This window comes from Temnothorax nylanderi, unplaced genomic scaffold (assembly GCF_030848795.1).
Source record: "Temnothorax nylanderi isolate EJ_2023f unplaced genomic scaffold, tnyl_v1.0 TNYL_tig0075_pilon, whole genome shotgun sequence".
Taxonomy (NCBI): domain Eukaryota; kingdom Metazoa; phylum Arthropoda; class Insecta; order Hymenoptera; family Formicidae; genus Temnothorax; species Temnothorax nylanderi.
The window spans coordinates 286,903-308,369 of NW_027249137.1; the positions used below are offsets into that span (position 1 = coordinate 286,903).

The window sequence follows — 21,467 nt, forward strand, 5'->3', positions numbered from 1 at the left end:
ATGTATAATATTATAGACACGGCTTGTAGTTAATTAAATTTTACAGAAAAATTTGACACAGTAAATTCGTGCTTCATTATTTGCCGTTTTTTCACTTGCCCATTAAAATTTACATCTGAGCAAACCATTTACTTGATTTATTTGATTTATATTACGCTTCTTTCAAATTGTAATCCGTATTCCTGTCACATTGCATGTACGGATGAAACAATAATGGATGAAGCAATATTAAATGAGTCTTGCAATGCGGAAATGCCATCGGCCGGCTGATTGAAAATGCATTTCTCGGAATTATGGCAATCATGTCGTCCGATCTCACGGTAGTGTAATAAATCTTTACGAGAGAATTCTCCGGTGAATATTGCAGTGTATCGATCATATACGATGCCGCGCACCTGTTCGCGCGCGCGATACCGCTGCATTTCGCGACAACGACAACGACAACGACGACGACGACGACGACGTGAATCATCAACGACGACTGTAGGCGTCAATGCCATTATCTTTATCGCCGCGTTTAGAGAGATTAGTCCCGGTCGATGGCTGAACAAATAACGACGCGATGTCGCTCGTCGCTCGAATGCGTTAGTCTGGGAGACGAGCAAAGTGCATATTTAATACGGATTTTAAGTGGCCGGCTTGACCAACTGACCATTGTTTGAGTCTAAAATTGCATTTAAGCGAATAGTGTTCTCGACCACGCGATTAAATCATCGGATATAAACTGTTAATTGCGCTCAGCGTTTTAGCGGGTATTTACAAGATGCAGTTGTCTGCTTGAGAGAGAGATTACTCTCCATGTAACTTTAATATCTAAATTAGGCATTCTACAAAATTACATTACCGATAAGAGCAGAAGCTCATCCCTGATGTAATCAGATTCTACCTCTTTGTTAATGAAGATAATAAAGATTAATCTTACTTTTAATTACCGAAAGTTACAGTTAAGCTTGCAGAAGATTGCTCAAGTAATGGAAAGTTATATTTCTATCTATTTATTTCGCATGATACGATCTCTACTTAAAAATTGTTTGGTCAACTTAAATAATTAAAAGTGTAATATTTAATTAAAAATTAGAAAATTGTGTTAAGAATCGAGTTCAGATTGCCGCGTGAGACATGAGAGATTTCTATCCAAGAATAAAAATTTGGGCCAATAGCGGATTTCATTAATCTCCCTCAAATTCTCGTTAACGATGGTTGGATTCGATTTTTAGTGCCTCGTTAAAACCATCACGCGATTCCAACAATCGTCAGTGCTAACGGACGTTGATGAAACGGCCGTTATCTGCTTGAGGGAACTTGATGAATCCCGGCCATAAGTCTTGCAAAATGCTCATATGGTCTGCGAAATGACGAAAAATATCATTTATGTCGAAGTTAACTGTAAGGCGTTGAAAGTAGTCATTCTGTACAGTATATTGCAAGATATAGATCTCTTAGTTTGTAAAGTATTCATAATTGATAACTTATAAAATATTCAATTCAATCGCGCAGACGCATGCGATCTTTATTAATTAATATCTCATTAATTCTTGAGAAATCGCAAAAAGTTAGAGAATTAATTTTTCAATTCAACTTAACTCGCTTTATCTCTATTATCAGACACCATGTATAATATTTTAACTTTTATATTGTCTAAAACAGATACCTACATCAATAATTTCATTTTAGAATTATAATTTGCAGTACAGCTATCTCGAACACTTAATGTTAGACGTTAAAAAGATTAGCTCAAAATTACTCAAGTCTCCTTTGAGATACGCGAATAAAATAGTCGACAGGTTCGTAAAAGCGCAAGCTGGCGGGTTCCTCGATAATTGCGATGAGAGACCTCAGCGAAAGTAAGACAAATTCCAGCGGCAAGATCATCGCCGACGCCGCAAGCTGAGAATAATGCGATCTGTCCGAATGAGTGCCGCGTTCCCGTTCGCGTTCGGCAGTTCTTCAATATCGTTCATCTTGTAAAGTGGAAGAGAGAGACCGACGCGATTTCGCGTCGCGTACGAGCTTTTACCGCATTTCTAATCTATTGTTTCGTTTCCGTCGCTCGTCGTTCTTGCTCGAGTTGTCAATCTTGGTTGGTCCGAGAATAAAAGACATCGAATAATGCGTGCTGCGGCGCCTCGATATATACCGGTGCATTTTCGAGTAGCAAAAGTATAGTAACGTGATTCCGCGGATATCGCGGTCTCATAATATTATGTGACGGTGAGAGGATAATAAAATGCCATGATGTAAAATATTGCAAAAGATCGCGATCGCCATGAGGTTTTATGATTACTTTACGTCGCAACAAGTATCTAGGTTAATTAATGTCTATTGTTAAAATATCTTCGCGCTAAAGGCGAATCAGCGGCGCACTTAATCGGCGTTCGTATCCGCCGTTACGTTCGTTACGCAACTGGCATATTACACGTGATTATCGTTATTATCGCGTTTATTATCACCAACATTATAATCCGCGATTACAATTAATAGAGTTATCAACTTGACTGCTAACGAGGCGAACTGCTTTAACGCGCGGCTGCTCTAACGCGCTTAATCTCGCTCGCGAGATACCGGAGCTCGAGCGCATTAATTAGCTTTCCGTCCTCTTACGCCGATATAATCGAACTCGCGCTGTTTGCCGGGAGACGGAACATTCCTTTTGTTTTTTGCCAACGCGCGCGACCGGTCCCCCAGTTTTCACTTTCCCCTCGACTTTTAGCCTCGATGGAGGACGAGGAGACGAGAGGCGAGATGGCCATTATAATGGACGTTTATCGTTAAAAGCGATTTCCATTAACTGCAGCTCGAAGCGGCGACCGACCGAAGCGGCCAACCCGTTGGGAAAAAGTGAGCGTCTATTGAAAACTTTCGTTCGATTTTGCATGTTTTTTGCGCAAATCTCGTCGCTCATACCAATGACGGCTATCAAATATGTCCTTTCAAATATTCTCTCTTTCGGTATTTTAGATAAAAATGTGATAAAACGCAAGTGATCATAAATAATGTGTACTTTGTAAATTCTTCTTGTGTTTTCAAGGGAAACACACATTGGGTAATATTGTCGTTATAAGTTTGGGAGAAATATAGATAGCGCACATTTTGTGGGAAAATATCTTGGAAATTTTAATTGGAGAAATATTTCGAATTTAGATACTCTCTGTTTAATTTTTCTTGATTATAATATTCAATTTTAAATATTATTCGAAGAATTTTTAATTGTATCTTACAATTAATAAAGAATCACAATTATAATTTTTTAAATTTTACGTTGCAATATTTATTATATTAAATCATAATTGTTTTGACTGTAATTATAAGTTTATTATTTTACTTATTAATTTTGTATAATCAAAAATTTATTTAATTTGTAAAATTTCTCTCGTACATTTTTGTTCGGAATATTCAGATATTTAATGACTTTATTAATTACTTTGCTAATTAATTTACAATGCGCTTAAAATTCATAAATAAAGAATAAAATATAAAACATCATAATAATGAAATAATAAAATTAAAGATAAGTGCCTCAATAATGAATACATTTTAAATACATTTTCTATCATTTATTAAATCTAAAATGCTCAAAAAGCTCAAAAAGACTTTTCAAATTGTCTTCTATCTCGGTTAATTTTTCTTGTTGCTTATTCAAAGCAATTTTTATCTCTTTATTATCTAACAGTTGATTTTTATCAGAAATAATACGTTCAGCTTTTTTATTTATATCAGGATCCATTTTCAAGCTAGGCGAAAGTTTGTTACAATTTACCGAATTACTATAAATTACATCAGCGTGAGCGAAAAAAGTGATTTTACCGTTCTCCAAATAATGCGGAAACAAAAAAATTCTGTTTCTGAAGGGATTCCATCGTAACAAACACGAATTTCCGCGGCTGAACCAATTGAGCCAACTGAACGGTTTGCCGAATGCTATGTTTTCGAGATAGACGATCAGGCGTATTCGAGAGATGAGTCCGTTCAGTTCAGCTTCAGATCGATTTTCTTTAGTGATACTGACTGCTGGACCGTTAATTACAGTGACCAAAAAAATGAAGAAAGTAAACAGCACTATCACAATGTAGCTCAAAACAGTACGCGAGTTGACCAGGATATCGTTGGAGTTGAATTTGCCTGTGAATACCATGATGAGCATTATGAAGAACGGGTCCCCGGGATTAGATAAGAAGAATATGTAGAAAAACGCGATAATGAGAACCAAACACTGTAAAAGTAAGCGTACGTAATTACGAGAAATTATCAAACACATTTCAAAGTTGGTAGATATTTTTGGATGTTGGCTGATCAGAGCTGTCAGCACTAAGGCAGACAATAAGACTACCACGACGCGACTCCATGCTCCCGCGCCACAGAATAAAATGAGGGTAAATATAATCAGCACAACCTGTAGCTGGTTCTCCCGATTCATGAAGTAACGAGGACAGCAGGCGAATAGGAGGATCTCCCAAATGGTGAAAAGCAACCACAATACAATAACAAAAATCCACAGGATACTCTGGATAGGACTGGATAGGACAGGACTCTCTGGATAGAAGCGGATTAAAAGAGTACTGTTCAAACTATCATTGACTGTTTGTGTTCCGTTTTCATTTGGAGAACTTTCGTAAATCATGTTCAGGATATAGGTATTCAGCAAAAAGTAGAAGATCCCATAGAAGGCAATATTCGTGTACAATATATGTCGTATCTTGCACCATTTCTGATAGAGAAAGGACGAGAGCAACGGATGTTTCAGCAGATGATTGAGATTTTTGTTACGCGCGATGTCTAGGAATACTTCCGTCTCGCAAGTCCCTCGATAAGTTGTATTCTGTTTTGAGAAAATGTTGTGTGACATCAAGCAACGATAGTCATACTCGATTACGTCTTCGTTCGTTTGGTTCCTTATCTTCTTCAAGCAGTCGTCGAAGTAGGCCGATAAGACTGACGAAATCTCTGCAACTAACGCCACATTGCAATTATTCGTCCAATGTAACTGCATCGTTTGAAAAGCAGACTCATTGCTTTGCAATTGTCTGCTCTTATAGCCGCGTAATTCAACAGCGTGTTACTTTTTTCTTCAAAATTAGAAATTTACAATCAGAGTGAAACTGTTTTCAGAAAGAAAAGTCTCGAAAATTGAAAAATAATCTACTTATGTTGTTAAAAAGAGCTAGTTTCTTCGATATTTATGACATTTATTATGATATACTCACTGTCAATGCAACAGACATCCACGTTAATCTGTTTCAAGATCAACTCCAGACACGTTTTCAGATTCGAACGTAGTAACGTATCGTTGACTCCTCGTTTTCTTGGCTCTCCCAACTTCAGGCAGACGCTTAGAATCAGATGGTGGGATATCTCGGGTTCCACGTTCAGCAATTCCCCAAGAATAACATGATGACCATTCTGAACAGCCGTATGTGCGGCTTTTCTCATCACGCTTAAGTACAAGTGGGTTTCTTGTCCAGGCTTTTTTTCAAATCTGTCTAGAATTGCTCTTACCGCTTTTTGCCAATTATGTTGTGCGAATATCGTTAGCAGATTCTCGGCCAAACAAGGAAAAATCTCCCCCTGGATTTTCTTCATACATTCCACGAACTTTGTCTCGTCTCTGTTTTTCAAGCAGTCTTCGAGGACTGCTTGCGCGTCTCTTGTCCAGTTTTCGCTTGTAAGTGTTACTTTTAAGTGGTACCCTTCCGATGGCTCATTTCCCATTTTCGGCAATTTCTGCTCAATTTCCTTTCACGTTAGCCCTTTATTGCTGCCAAGTGAAGGGCTGTTAAGTTCTTACTGTTGTACTGGTACCCATACTCTTCTCCAGCAAGCAGATACTGGAGCTTAGCAATTGGAGATGCGGGGCGCCGAAGAAAATTCTCAATTCTTCTCTTCTGCAGAAAGCTGGGTTTGAATTAATTGTAAGGGACGACTCATTGAAGGAACGACTCACTGGACACTGTCTGCGCATCACAGAGGAGGAGCTTATAAAGACTGTCCTCCGTGAGTTGGACGGAGAGCTCCGTCCATTATTATTATTATCATTTCGCTATTCATACCTCACATTAGCGCACGCAATAACATATTTCTCTCGCAGCGCATGCTCGATAATAAACCATCATGCAAGATGTCAAAAATCCATTCGCAGATTTTACCGCGGGTCCATCTCGGAAAAACATTCGCGAATGCCAGATTCAATGCGAGTATGACGTAAAACGGAATAAAAGTTGACTTACGTAACGGTATGTATACTCGTCGGATTACTTTTCTCTAGCAAGAAAGCCGAAGGTCACGATCGATCTTCAAGCCCTGTTCGGATCGGAATAGGTCTTGGCATTCGCTCTTGTTTGACTTTCTCACGGATCGCAGGATCCGCGTTCGAGATATCGCGAGAGAAGATGGATGGAAAGTGCGAGAGATGGAAGATGAGGTAAAGGCGAATCTGCACGGTTCACTTTTGATGATGATTCCGAGTGAAACATTCAAAGCGTCCAAGAAGTGAACATATGTTTCTGTAAAAATAATCATCCGTGGTTAAAAAAAAATGAAAGTTCAAAATATACTTGACTTTCGTTTTCGATAAATATTAAGCATGATAGATCCGAAATAGAACACATAAACGTTTCAATCTGAAGTATTTGCATGAATGTTAAATCAAGAATGACATGGAATGATTTATATTTATAATTAGATTATGCTATTGGATTATTTTTTGGTAATTTCTAAAAACAAATTTCATAGATAATTGTAGTGAAATCTATCAATCAAAACTCATCCAACATTTTTTGGAAAAATACAATTTTAATTTCCTATTTTTTTAAAATCTTTTAATTTAAGAAATTTATATTCACTGCCCGTATATGTAGGTATTTGACATATTTCACATTTTTTTGATTAGCTCTCCTCTTAAAATTCAATTTGATAAAATCTTTATTTATTACTAATGAGAAGTACAAAATCTAAAACCTCACTGAAAACAAATTAAAATCGTTATTAAACAAAAATTGACTAAACCGAGAACTTTGTTTCTCATTTTGTTCTTTCCAAAAATTAAAACATTTCAAAACTGCACTTGATTGTAACACTGTTTGATTAAGTTCTTGATACTGTTTCAACCTGTATAAACTCGGATTTGCCATTGGCATTTAATCAGGAAGTCCATTCACGGTCGTAATCGAGAGTGAATCGTGTATATTCGCCTTGAGAATTCGCGAAAGAGGATGCTCTTGCTCGCTTGGTGGTCTCTTCGTGAGCGATTTCTCATCCTTCGCAGGAGATGCTGGTGCACGGCATTCTTCGCGGAAAGATTTTACAACCGGCATCTTACCTAACTACCTCCAAACAGGGCTGTTCGATCCGAACGAAACGCGTTTTAGTTTGCGAAAAAAAAAGCATCACAAAGCATCGAAAAATTATATAGAAAGAATTAAAAACAGTGAAACCAGATCACTAAATTTAAATTTTTTTATAACGCATATATTAACTAAGGTTTAATTATTTTTTATAACTAGAATTTTATAAAGTGTAAAATAAAAATGTTATTTAATTAACTTTAATTTAGCAATTAAAAACTAGCTATTCCTCATATTTCAGATTTGTATCTTTTCTTGCAAGATTTCCATAAAAAAATATTAGCACGACAAATAATATCGAATGGTATAGTGTTTATAAATCCATCATATTAAGCGATGGGAAAGTTCCACTGTTTTCTCTATTGCGCGTCTGATAATTATTGATTGCTCTCATATCACAAAGCGTGATAGATGTTGAGTCAGTTGAGCGATCGTGGCGTTTTCAGTTTGATCAGCGAGGTGCTATCGATTCCACGTTAGCCAATGAATAATTTCTCGCCTTTAATTTCTACGGCAGGTCGACGACCCGAGTGCATCCGGCATTCGTCGCGAATCAAGTTACAAGTTAGATTACGGAAACCACTTGTATCGATAGTGTACGAAACATATAATACATGTTCTATGGTTTCGCGATATATCGAACGGCGGTGTGGTGACTATTGGTCGAGCGCGCGAAATAATTGAAAAAGTTTCTTGGACGCTAATAAAATCGATAGGTGGCAAGCGGAGGCAAAGCGTTCTATTCGACAAATGGCCGCTTTGTCTTTTGTGGAAACTAGGACTATGATAGAGTTTCTAATATCGAGAGCTTTTGGCCGAGCTCCAAAAGCGCTGCGGAAAAACGGGATAGGTGTCGACGTTTCGATAGCCGTTTCGATAAGACGATTCACAGTTTGGAACAATAACTGAAAACTATTTTTAACTGCAGACTGTTATTAAAATTGTCATTGTCATTGTATCTAAATTAAAAATTAAAATAAATGATCATCGCGCTGTAAAAATACGACTTGAATTGATAAAATTGTGTAAATAGATGTATAGTTACATTATAGTTTAATTTGTAATACGCCAGTCACGAAATTCCGCCAGCAATAACCTGTCTTCGCTCATTTTATCGTCGACGATATAATTTATGCTTTGAGAAACTGCAGAAGAAAAAGGGAGCGAAGTACATCGTCGGCAGGATGTTAATTGTGGACCAAAATTCTTACTGGATGGATGTTTGCAGTGTGGCGTACATACGAGCTTCAAATACCACGAATTCCTACCACAACACTCTGTTTAACGTTTATACATTTCTTTTTTTCACGGCAATTATCATAACTCGATATTGTTAAATGACCGGAGTTCGTCGTAAAAGGAAATGCGAAGTAAATTCTAGAAAACAAAATATATTTTTCTCTACAGCGGACAATTTTATGTATAATAAGGAGCTAACAACCAGCAAACAAGAAATGAGTATAAAGAACAAATGAGTTTAACTTTAACGAAGATTTTTTACCGCGCCAAAATTGGACTTTAATGAAAACGTTGCAGCGTTATAATTACAAAGCAGTTTTCTGTGAACTCGCAACACATACTCTTAATTTATTTTTTAATGCTTTGTCATCCCTTCTGAGTAATATATTGATTCTCTCTCTCTTTAAAAAATCTGAATGTACGTATGCAAGAAACTTACTTTATATATTTGCAATAATAACAAAATAATATAATAGATAGGTGTAGATATTAAAAAAATAAAAAAATATATATACACAGTAAAAAATAATATTTAAGATACAGAACACAAGATTCTAAAAATGGGTCATATAACGTAACTTTCTCGAAGTTCTTAGAGAAAAGAACGACTTACTCGCGTAATCGTGATCGATGGCCCGTTACATAACGTTCAATTTGACGGAACAGCTTTTGACATCGTATCCCGTGTCAACGTCAAAATAGAAGCTAACTGTTTGTTTGGATTTTGTAATATCCTAGTACGCGCACTCAACATAAGGTGTCGAGAATACCATATTAAAGTGAACTGTTGTGTAACGTTTGCTTATACTTGAAAAGATAGACTTTAATTTTTATTTGCGCAACATGCGCCACGAAATAAGTGAAACTTTACGAGCGTTTAACGAAGGCAGTTACGCACACGTGATGCATATATACATGACATATGATATTTTTAAATTTCTGTGCGTCATATCCCAAAAATAAAAGTCCGAAAAAATAAATAAGGAAGTTATTTGAATAGAAGCAAATTAACAGCTTGTTATGATTAAGAATGTCATTTGTTTTAATACCATAAATGTGATAGAACGATAGGAGAGGTATGATATAATAAGAGGATAAGAATATATAATCTACTTAAAGATTAATAGGCCGGCACGCAAAAAAGTGGAAGCTATTAACAAATAGATCAAAGCGATATCTATTCGGAAACTTTCTCGCAGCTCGCACATCGAACCAATTTGTACGTGAGGTCAGTGTATTTTTAGACGGAATCGTTTCGGGGAACAGTCGTATCGAACTCGGGGATGTCCGACTAACGATCAGTCGTTCGCGCTTTTACGCCCATTGCGTGTAAATCAATGAAGAACCTGTTTACATGCTTTTTACCTGTTTATGAGGCGCAAGTCTGCGGTGTTCAAGAGCAACTATGTTCCATACTATTCTTCTTCCGACAAATAAAGATCAACGAAAGAAAGTCGAGCAAACAGAAATAAAAGTTATAAAGATAGCAATCTAATTTAATATTATTTAATGTAAAAAACTCGATAATAAATGGGGCACTAATTAAATCATGTATATATTCCTTTTCTACTGTATTCATAGATTATCGTTGATCTAATTTCCTGTCTCTGGCTCTTTTATCATGTTTTTGTCGAATATCAATCTCTTTGTCAAATAAAAAAAGTATACATTCTCAACTGTCGTAAAAAACGTACAAGTATATGCGTAAAGTTTAATAAAGAAAGTTCGTTCTAAATCATTTTCTCCGGTCATATTTTCTTTTCTTCTCAATAATGACGAAATTCCTCGGATAAATAACTTCGACGCGGAATGATTACTGCGCTTTGCCAAGAAATTTACGAGCATCGGGGGACAAGGTTCCATTTCTATCAGCGATGAACACGCCGGTCAATTTGTAGCTTTTGGGCCACTCGCCTTAAAACTCACGGTATTTCCATTAAACGAAGTTATTCCAATCGAGAAATTGCATTGCGCGCTGTTGGCCCACGGACTTCAATACCGACCGTCTTGAAAAATATTTTCGCGGAGATCATCGCGCGGTAGAATTTCGCGATATAGAAATAGCTAGTGATCGAAAATTCCCATCTTATTCGCATTAGAACTTCTTTTTTTTTAATATCTGAGAACACAACATATCAATTTGTACTGGCTCTCTATTCCAAAATAATCTCTGACGATCTTTACGATCTATATATTTCGGTTATACGCATGCTAATATTTTACGAAACGTTTATTTGATTTATTGGTCCATCATTTTCATGTGATACTTTATGTATGAGGCATTTATACTTTGAGACCGAAGATCAAGTCCATAATTTGTATAATCCACTCTAAGTATGCGAGACCTGATCCAAAGTAAATCTTGAAATTATAGGCTTGATTTGCTCTAATTCTCTCAAAACGCTTTATATTCAATCTGTCAGACTCAAAATTATACGTGCAAAAAAAGGCTATGAATATTTTATCGTTGAAGTAATGGAGCTCTACACTGTGAAAAAATTAATTGCTCTATAGAAAATCAATAAGATTATTCTTTCTAATAAAAGACAGGGCAAATTTAAGAATTATCTTGCTCTGCATTGTTTTATATATTATTTAATACAGATTAATGAAATTATTTTTTGAAGGATAAAATATTCCAATATTTCCGTTTTCGACATAAATAATAATTGTTACGTCCAACTGTCAGCTTCCCGATAAATATCATGAATTATAATTTTGTATATGCAAGGAAAATTAATCCCCCCCCCCCTTCTATAACGCTGCATCCTATCTCTCTCAACCCTGTCACACATTTACATTCTTCGCGCCCCTTTCGTACGATGGTAGTATATCCAGGAATGAAGCCTGTCAGGGAACCGTTGTTCTAGACAATCTAGACATCCGTCTATGCACGCACACCGAAAAAGCCGATCTACTCCCGGCGAAAATGGAAGTGGCACCCACGCCACGTTACTTGCAAGCGAGTAGCCCGACAGCGGCGTTATCGATATATCCCTGTCTTTTATACCGTCACGACGACATCTCCCCGATAGCGATATCGCTACACGGTAACTTCCGGCAGGAAGACAGGCACAATTTCGTATTTGGGTCAAACGTAACCTGCGTGCGTGGAGAAAAACATCGGAGCGCTCGTACGGGAGATGGGATTCGAGCAGATCCCTTGCCGTCATTCTCCCTTTTTCTCGGGATCAGAATTGTTATTTAGGTCGAGATACTTGGGGGAATCTGTATCGAGGATGCGGGAGAAAAATGCCTATCGAACGTCAAACAAAAATCCGGATCAGTCGGTATTTGCAATGATTTGAAGATGTATTATTAATAAAGGATAGGTTAAAGAAATTGGAGTAAAGGAGTAAATCTTGTTTGTTGGTTTTTATAGAGATTTAATTTGTTACTAGTTTATTCGTTTCTTACGGAAAAATAATATTTTTTTAATTCAATACTTAACTTTAAGATTCGAAATAAAGAGCTTAAATTTTTAATATAATACAAAATAATACGAATAAATTCAAAAAATAAATTCAAAAAAATGGTTTCAAATAATAATTAAATATATATAATATTCTATAAATGCCAAAGTAAATATATCAATGATTGCACAGATGATCGAATAGACTCGGTATTCATGCTCTTTTAAATTAAGGAATGTAAATAAAAAATAAGCTTTAGCTTTCGCTATCCTGCTCTATCTATATATCAAATACGAATTATATTTTTATTATTATATTTTTGTTTATTTTCATATTACGTTAACTTAGTTTCATTATGAGCTAGCTTCTAGCTTTTTTTCCACAAACATTTCTTGCGCTATCATTCACAAGTAGTGTGCGTATATGGGTGTATATAGGGCGTGTAAATGTATGAGAGAATATCCATAGTGTATTAAGCTCGGGTCCGTGGGTTCGTTAAGCCCAAATGACCATGCGGATCAGTTATCCCTGCGGGAGATAGTCGTGCTATCGATATACCTTGAATTAGTAGCGACATCAAGCGTGAATCGCATGATCCCAAAGTTGTATTGACGAAACTGTCTTGTTTCTAACAACGTAACGTCAAGCTCTTGTACGTCACGATCGATATTACGAATTCCACGAGCAGATTGTGAAGCTCGTGATGAAAGAAAGGTGATCACAATGGCCGTCACGAGTTTCTGTGCCACGGATACTCGGACTCTGAGTCACTCGCTCGCTCGCTCGACCGCTCGCATTGTGATCTTTCACCTAGCAACGCACTGGTTCCCAAACTGGACGCCACAAAAATATCGAGTAAAAAGAAAAAAAATTTGATATACATTTTCCGATTGAAAATTGGATATAATTTCAACAATGTATAAGATAAATATAAAAGAAAATCTGTTATGCCTCCAATACAAAGACAGAAAAATAATTTTAATTAATTAATTACTATCTGAGAAAGTTCGATTATAATAAATAAGATCTTTCCTTATATAGAATCCATTGTACATGTGTCTATAATAAAATTCGATGTATAATTAAGTTTGGCAGCGATACTAAAAAAAAGAAGTCGAACAGTTTGGGAACCTCTGTGGTAACGGCTTTAAAATCTCGAAGTAGCAATTCCCGCCGACTGGCACAGAGGAAAGGAACGAGGTACCGCCGATCGAGGATAATGCCCGCTTCGCAGTCATCGAGTGCGTGACCCGCGTTTCGCAACGGTTGACGCCGCGATTCATCATCCAGGAACTAATAAAGTTCAAGCGTAAAGTTTCAATGAGATCCGCAAAATTTCCAGAAATATTCATTAATTTGTGTAGATATGTTACGTAAAGCAGAAAGAAACGTATTCTCGTGAATTCGCCCTCAAGTTTAACCGAACAATATGTCCTGATTAACGTATGATGTATGTATATCAAGTCCATATCTGACAATATTTTCAGTAATCCTTTATTTATAATATAAAAATTGTCAGGATTAAAAATTCAAATGGAAAGAATTAGCATCTGTTTACGCCGAGTCACAAAGAAATTTTAAGCCCGGAAAGATACACTGCGGCCCTGCACATCGCATTTTTCTTCGTGGCGATATATAGCTGCGAAGAATGCGCGGCGTTCGTTCAGAAATCGCTCTGTTGGGAAAGCGCGTATCGCGAGGGAGCGAAACCGATGTCGTCCGGGGGAGAAATCAGAACACGTGATGATCGCGAGTACATATACGTATTTTGCAAATCGACGAAAGCGTGCGAGATCTTGGCGCGAGGCCGAGATAAACAGGCTATTTGACGATTTAATCGTGGAAATTCATATTTTGAGACCGAATTAGAATACACGTTTTCTTTACACCGACACGATTCCGGTCTACATTATTTTTCTGCGACGGGAAACGAAAAATCTAATTCGATATCATATACAGCTCGCATCGCACTGCATTTGCCAAGCGAAAGTTTCTCATCCCTCGCGTGAGATTTTGGTCGATCAAATCATTCGATCGATCAACGTCTGATCTCTCTAAATAGAGTAGTTGAACATAAAAAGTGCAAGTTTCCTATCTATTTGTAGAATAATTTGTAGAATAAATTTCTTTGCTTGTTCACGTTTATATCTGAAAAAAATTATCATTACTACCAGCAATAACAAGTCATCGCTAATTATATTAAGCCATATACGCGAAGGAGACACATACTTCGCGAGATTTATCGTCGCGCTTCGTTCATTGGAATGTAGTTCGCATAACGGAGCAACATACGCACGTTTGCGGTATCTACGGATTTGATCTACCTTCAAGGCTTTACGTACGGCAACGTGCGCGTTGCCGTCTCTGAATATTTACACAATGGTCAGGGAGAAACACACTCAACTTCTCTCGCTCATTTGAAATTTTGACGAATGACGTTAGCATCATCAAGGCACTTCTTTTCTATCTTGCCATAAGCAGAATATTACTTACGTCACTCGGGATCGAGCCGTTATGCGTCGTTATGCAGAACCGAGACGCATAATGCACGCCTGCAGGGGCATCAGCATTTCCACGTGCACGCGCGATAGGTCGTCGGTGGAAATTGATTTCGCGAAATGAGCCGCACTTTTCTATAATGGGCGTGGGAACAAGTGGCGGTAATACCGGTACGATTATTGTACAATTCGCGCTAATCAAACCAGAAATTCTGACGAGGAATGAAGTTAATTAAGAGCTCTGATAAGAACGAGCCGAAAGAAATTAAGGATCTTACGGTAACGGTGTATATTATACTAACTGTGTTAGATTATCTGTGAAGAGAGCTACGCGACAATAGGTTATTAATAAATTAGCGACCTAAATAGTAAATCGTGCGAACGACTTGAAAAGAAACGGGATTAGTAACTTTTAAATTTTAATTTAAGAGATTGGGGTTAGGGATGTGCCATTTAAAAAGTAGCATTAATATCATTCACGTACTATGAGTACGGTAAACGTTATCAATGATGAAAATTAATTGGGAAACAAAAGCAAAAAAAAACGGTAAATAATAATTTTAAAATTATTCGGGAAAGTAGGTATCGCATCCAGTAACGGTTAGTCGATTGAAGCAAAGGTAATCTATTATAAATTCATTTTAGGGGGGACTTAAGCGATTTGTTTCCAAGATATATTCAATGTCAAAATGTCTCTCGCACAAATGAGATATTTACACAAATGAGTACGTGCGTCAGGTATAATAAAGCGTCGTGTTCACGAAGATCGATATTCGGTGAACCAAAATAGAATCCGTTCGGGGGTAACATCCAACGCGAAAACGCATTTCCCACCTCGCAGGGCGAAGCCTCGACATTTTAGCGGTCGCCTCTAATTAATGTCGTTAAAGCGCGCGCGGTATTTACCGCGCGCGACGGCGGAGGAGAGGAACTTGCCTTGCGTTACCTTCGTTATCGCTCGCGGGGTGATCTCACGACGAGGCGCATCTCATCCGGTTCGGCGGCAGCGCGGTCAGCCGCGCGAGCTCGGCGCGACAGAGGTATCCAATTTTAGCGCTTTTCTCGCGCGCGGTGCAGTCGGCAGTCGGTGTCAGACGGCGCGAATAACTCGGCGATGCGCACTGTCCTCGAGCTGTCTCTCGAAGCTGCCCGTCGAGGATGCACGCGCTCCAGAAGACGTCCCCGTCGATCTCTCTCTCTTTCTCCTTCCTCCTTCTCCTCTCACATACACGCGCGCGCGCGCGCGTATACACACACACACACACACCACCCACCGCGCACGTTTCCTTCCTTCGGTTCGATACCGAAAGTCACCTCATCTCTCGCGAACCTCGCCAATCGACGAGCCCAGAGAAGATTTTATCGCGACAGGTGCTCGTCGTGCGAACGCGAGTGATTGGACGCGCGAGACGGACCGCGCGAGTGCCAAGCGGCGACTACTCCGATTTCTTCTTCGGCACAGGACGCAGGGCGAAGAGGGGAGATTCATCCCCGAGGGATGACGAAAAGGCCCGAAAGCGCGATGGACTCTCTCGTCACCTGATCGCGACCGCGTCTCTGTCCCTCTTCCACCTCTCCTTCTCTTTCTCTCTCTCTCTCTCTCTCTCTCTCTCTTTCTCCTCTCCGTCTCTCGCTCCGCTACCCTCGACCGCGAGTAGGTCACGTTCTCTGGAAGCTTCCGCGCACGGTCACGTGTCGCGATCGCGGATCCAACGGTCTCGCGATCGTCGAACTCCGAACGTGTGTGTATTCTCCAAGTACGTACGATCCGATTTGTTTCGGGGCGTCTCGATCAAGGGGAACGAGAGGAGTGGAGAACCTCCCGAGCGGGAGTGTGGGATCGCGGATAACGGAACTTGTACTCGCGGGGCGACGTGACGCGACAGGGTGCACGGTTCTCGGCCGTCTGAGCGCCGATGCGGAACCCGGTCTCTCGGCGAGCGACCCCCTCGCGGCCGCTTCCGCCGGCGCCGACGCGCGGCCGCCAATCGCTCCGCGGTCTCGTTCCCCACTGTCCTCGGTCACGGTCCAATGGTGGAGCGCGGACGAGCGGACACCTATGCGGCGCGCGCGATGGCGCGAGGTCCGATAAAACGCATCCAGACGGTTCGCGTCGAGAACCGAGCCGCGCCGGAGGCTTTCTTTCTTCCGTCAAGGCGAGTTCCCTCTCGCGAGTTCTCCCCTTCCCCCCTCCCCGCCCCCTCCTCCACCGCCGTTTCTCTTTATCTCTTTCTTTCTTTCTGGGCTGGCCACGAGATTTGAAAGTAAGCGCGCGGATCCGGCACACGGCCGGCCGCGGCGCAGTGGTCGAGGCGTGATTTATCGCGGGGAGCCGAACGCGCGGGGGTATCATGCCGCGCGAACGCGCGGCCCGTTAACGAATCGCGAAGGGGGTCAAACGTGAAGGGCCCGCTCCGATCGCGCTTTCTAAAAATTAGCGACTCCGATGGCGAGCGGGTGTGCCGAGGGAATTCATCGATCAGTATACTGTATAGTCGTGTCCAGTGCGAGACATTGGCCGCGATTATCCGAGCCGCGATAAATAAATGCAGGCAGATAGATAGATAAACGTATTTCGAGCTGTAGAGACAACGGGTGGTATTAATTGGAAAAGTGTATTGCACACTGCAATAAACTTACATCGTACATTTCTGTATTTACGTGCAAAAGAGAAAAACCTGACAGATACCACTTTATTTTTTGATAATTGCCTAAAAATTCGTTTTTTATGCGACAGCAACTTTAAGAATAGTTATGTGATATTGCATTTGACTCGATTTTTTAGAGGAAATAAAAATGTTATTGTGTTTTGATAAAGAATAAATATATTTTAGGAAACATATAAAAATAACACGATACCAAAATGGTGTCGAAGACAAAGTTGCTTAAGCGTATAATACAGTGGCAGTCAATGTATTAACGTTGTTGTGCCGAGGAACGATAACGGCTGTCGTGAAGAAGAGGCAGTTTTTTATCTACTTGCTCGAGCAGGGTGAAAAAAGATTGCGGTGTTCTTATCTCGCCGACCGCGACCATGCGGCCAACGGTGCGTCGTACGCGGCGCATTTTGGTAAACGCGAAGTGCGTTTCCCGGTAGAAAATTGATAAATCTCTTATCACAAAGCAAATTCGACTTCCGTCATTGTCGGATGGGATATATATAAAAATAGCGCGTGCAAAACCGAGCGAGATTAATTTATCTCAACATATGTTCGAGTAACGCAGCAGTAACATATGTTTCCTTTTTACACTAACGAAAACAATTATAGCACTGCGAATTGATAATTCGTTCCCAGAAACGTGAAGAATGAGAAAATACAATAGATATTTTTATCACTAACCTACATTTGATAAACGAGTCAACATTCTTTCTTAGAAGTCATTCAAATGAGTAAAAGAGTATTCCCTTCAGAGAATTGTAAAAATAAGAATTCACTGTCGCAGCTCAACTTCTCCAAGTTCTTCGTTTCTCGATAATTTCTTAATTAAGTATCTCTATTAAAAAAACGTCAAATATATTTATCAAAAGACAGAGATCTACGAGGATTACGTAACACGGCGAGACGTTCTCCAACGATAACTCCAATATTTATTGGACACTACAAAATCAGCCGGAGTAATTTATTATGTATTTAATATGTAACATGTAATATTTAATATTGTATAATATCCGTTATACGATCGTTGAGAAACCAATATATCGGTTACATCGTTCCGAAACGCATCGAAGTGTTCACCCCAAATCACTTTGATCAGCATTGCCGTTAATGACCGCTACCTTTCCCGGGTCGTCGTGTATACACCGTTTGAGAGCGCGGGTTGGCCCGTGCGTGCGCTATATACGCGTACACGTGAGAATATTGATTCCACCGCGTCAGCTGCTTGCTTGTCCGCTTGCTTGCCTGCTTGCTTGCGCTCGTCGTGGCTTGGTTAGTCTACCGCATTCTAACCCACATTCACGTGCACCGCCACGCGGCCGCGCACAAGTTACTGACTAGGATATCCCCATTCCGAGCGCCCGGTGTTTTCCACTGTATCGGATTTGCCGAAGAGACGGATATCGATACCCGATGAACGGAATTGCAACTTAAGCATCCGTAATCGCGACTTAAGCCTTTCGGACTTCTCTCTGCCATCGCGAGGAAATTATATTTTAATTCCAAGTTAAATCTTTCTCTCTTTATCTTTTGAATTTTACTTTGTACTGAAATTCCGCAGTGTGAAGAAATTATTGCGTTGGGACAATAGAATTGTCTGAATAACTTAAACAGGCAGAAGAATGAAATGAATAATCTGAAATGTTCGTACTTTATGTTGTCGAATTTTATGTTGATTGGAACGACCTAGGAACTCTTGTGGAAAGCGTTTTTGAAAACTAAGGTTTAACACTCATAAGGAAAATTCGAAGATGAATTTCAGGCTCGGAATACTCCGATGCTTTATGCAACGAAATAGCGGCTTGATAATGGGATCAGGCACATGAGTGCGTAATTGCGGAAGCGATCTCTCGCTTCCGATACGCGACCCGATGGGAATCGTTTAATGCTTCCTTAACGGGAATCTCGCGGGCGGGGTCGCGACCGCTATTCTTTATCCGGCATGCGCTATCCGGATCCTAATGCAGAGGTCCCGTCCTGCGATAACGCCGCACAGCAACCGCATTCAATAATGTCCACCGTCACGCGAGTGGTACAAGCAAAATTAATCCGCTTAAATAAGCCACATCCAAGCTTGATACGCGAATCCTTTGACCGTAAAACCTTTTTATTTGCTTACGATCACGAAGGGAGCTGTATTAGCCATTCGGTACTCGGGGTTATCGGCGGCGTCAACGTATCTCGTTCGGTTATAATTGTTGAACCACTTGCGTCCAATTCGATTATCTACAATTCTGCCCGAATCAAACTCGACGATTTGCGTTCCTATATGTTGGTGCAAATTTGCCTACAATGCTCAATGTTTATCTCGTGATTTCAGAGCGATCAGCCGTAATAACGATCGTAATAGCGGGCTGAAATAATTAGGCGAAATATTTCTAACGACGTTAGAAGCTAGAAACCCGGTTTCACCAGTTCGTTAATTTAACCGCAGCTTAATGAGTCTCTCTCTCTCTCTCTCTCTCTCTCTCTCTCTCTCTCTCTCTCTCTCTCAAGTTCTAATGCTGGGGAAAGACACAAGTATCTATTAGTTTCTAATGATAGGATTCATAAAGTTGATTGTTTTAAATGTTGATTTACCAATGTGCTGATTTCTTGAAATTGTTAAAAGGCGCACGTTCCTTTTAATTATAATAGTTTGGACCTTTGGTAAAGGGAAAATGGCTGCTGAGGATAAACGAGAATCTTACGTTTCAATTTACAGGGGTATATCCTCGAGCTGCTGCCATTCTTCGACCTACTTCCAGCTCATCTTTCTTCTGTAAATATTTGATTGACCTATCTCGTTAAATCGAATATCTTTGTCAAGCAAAACTCAAATTAAGAGTCTGTCCGTCTAAAATTAAATAAACAATAAAGATCCTACATCCATTTGTTCGATTCAAAATTTACTTAGATATTTCTGCAATCTTGAATATTTTTATGGCTCGTAAGTCAAAAACCATATGAATACCTCTCATCACCGTTAAGGAAAATTCTATCCCAGGCTACGCGAAGAATACTTTTTGCATAAAAAAAGATCGATCATAGTGGCGGAACACCCTGCGTGTCGAGGGAGGTAAAAAGTTAATGCACGTGCTGCGAACGTTATTCCGGAAACATTGGCGCAAAAGCGTGAAACCCGACTCCTTTGTTTCTGGGCACGCTCGACGATCTCGAACGGATGCATTGACCCGCTCAAAAGTACCGTTCTCTAATTGCGGTGAACGCGGACCGTGAAAAGTAACAAACACAAGGTAGAATCGAAATTGATAGTTTCGGGCCGCGGGACGAAAGGTAAGAAAAAGTGTCGGGATGAAAGTCACCTTTTTCGGGGCTTGACCTCGAGAGATCGCAGCAAAAGCGAGCAATATGTCGCAATTAGGGTACCGATCTTATCGAGTTTATTTCTCTTCGAATTTCTAGATATCTATAAGATAAAATCGCGCAAAAATATTAACGATTTGTAAATAAATGAGAAATATGTTGGCAATTGTTCTCGTATATATTAAAATTGAAATAGCGTTCACGCACTGAGAGAAAAAAGTCGAAATATTTAATTCTCTTCTGCTGCTTGCGCGTATTTCGTCTCTGTTATTGCTGTATTTATTCAAATGTAAAATTTATAAATTTTCAATTAACAAATGTACATGAAAAAATTGATACGTTTTATTTATCGTATAGAGATAAAACTGAAACAAAAGCGGTGTTCCATTTTACGTTTCAGCTTTAAGGGGCTAATATTGCTACGAAAGGGTTAACCAACTATCGTCGGGAGGACACGGCCAGGCGTGCAGTCGAAGGATTACGTAAGTTTACATAATTTAGCCGGACGTGACTATCACCCATAACTCCGCCCGATCGCATTCTCAGAGCGAATTGCAGGCTCCGATGTATGCAATAGCGAGGAAGCTCAGTGTGTCAGGATAGATCTCTCGTGGTCCATTTATCGTGAGAAGAATTATACGCGAAGATGGAGTAGATTGGAAAATGGATTAAACAGATAATTTCGACGTTTCGAGAGAGGAAAATGAAGATAGCTGCGGAAGTAATAACGTGCCGCGCTACGGAGGAAAGAGCTCTCTAAATTATTTAGCGTCGGGAAAAGTAATCAGCAAACACAATTTCGTGAATTCCGGAGAAAAGCAGCTAATAAATGATTCCTTACTAAATAAATAAATTAATACAAAGAACGAACTAAATTTCTGTTCATATATGTTCCTTCTTTTACTTTTTCTCCTTCTGCCCTTCTTTTCAGCACCGCAAAGAAGTATCACAGTATATATGGTCGCCGGACCTCACGTTATGTACTTTCACGAAATCTTTTGTTCCTCAAAAGGAAGA

The 21,467-nt window shown here is 39.6% G+C and overlaps 2 protein-coding genes across 7 annotated transcripts in view; both read right to left on the reverse strand.

Moving 5' to 3' along the window:
• The window catches only part of Trc (Serine/threonine-protein kinase tricornered), a 130,170-nt gene that overhangs the window by 26,433 nt on the left and 82,270 nt on the right, over positions 1–21,467 (reverse strand). Inside the window, exon 1 of one of the 6 annotated variants that reach the window (XM_071709248.1) lies at positions 15,424–16,395. The exons of 4 other annotated variants lie outside the window; for them this stretch is intronic. The gene's annotated coding sequence lies outside the window, so the exon portion shown is untranslated. Of the gene's footprint in view, positions 1–15,423; positions 16,396–21,467 lie in introns of those variants that run through there. One more of the 6 variants, XM_071709247.1, reaches the window with a different exon arrangement.
• On the reverse strand, positions 3,352–6,536 carry LOC139774187 (uncharacterized). Its single transcript, XM_071709241.1, has 2 exons — positions 5,202–6,536; positions 3,352–4,947 (listed from the first exon to the last, which is right to left on the reverse strand). Exons 1-2 carry the CDS (start codon positions 5,704–5,706, stop codon positions 3,551–3,553), a joined length of 1,902 nt encoding a protein of 633 aa, XP_071565342.1. The 5' UTR covers positions 5,707–6,536; the 3' UTR covers positions 3,352–3,550.

Excerpts from the sequence above, each read along its gene's own strand:
- LOC139774187 (XM_071709241.1), bottom strand. The coding sequence starts at position 5,706 with ATGGGAAATGAGCCATCGGAAGGGTACCACTTAAAAGTAACACTTACA. Across the intron at positions 4,948-5,201 it reads GGATGTCTGTTGCATTGACA|TTGCAGAGATTTCGTCAGTC; the intron begins GTGAGTATATCA and ends ATGTGGCGTTAG.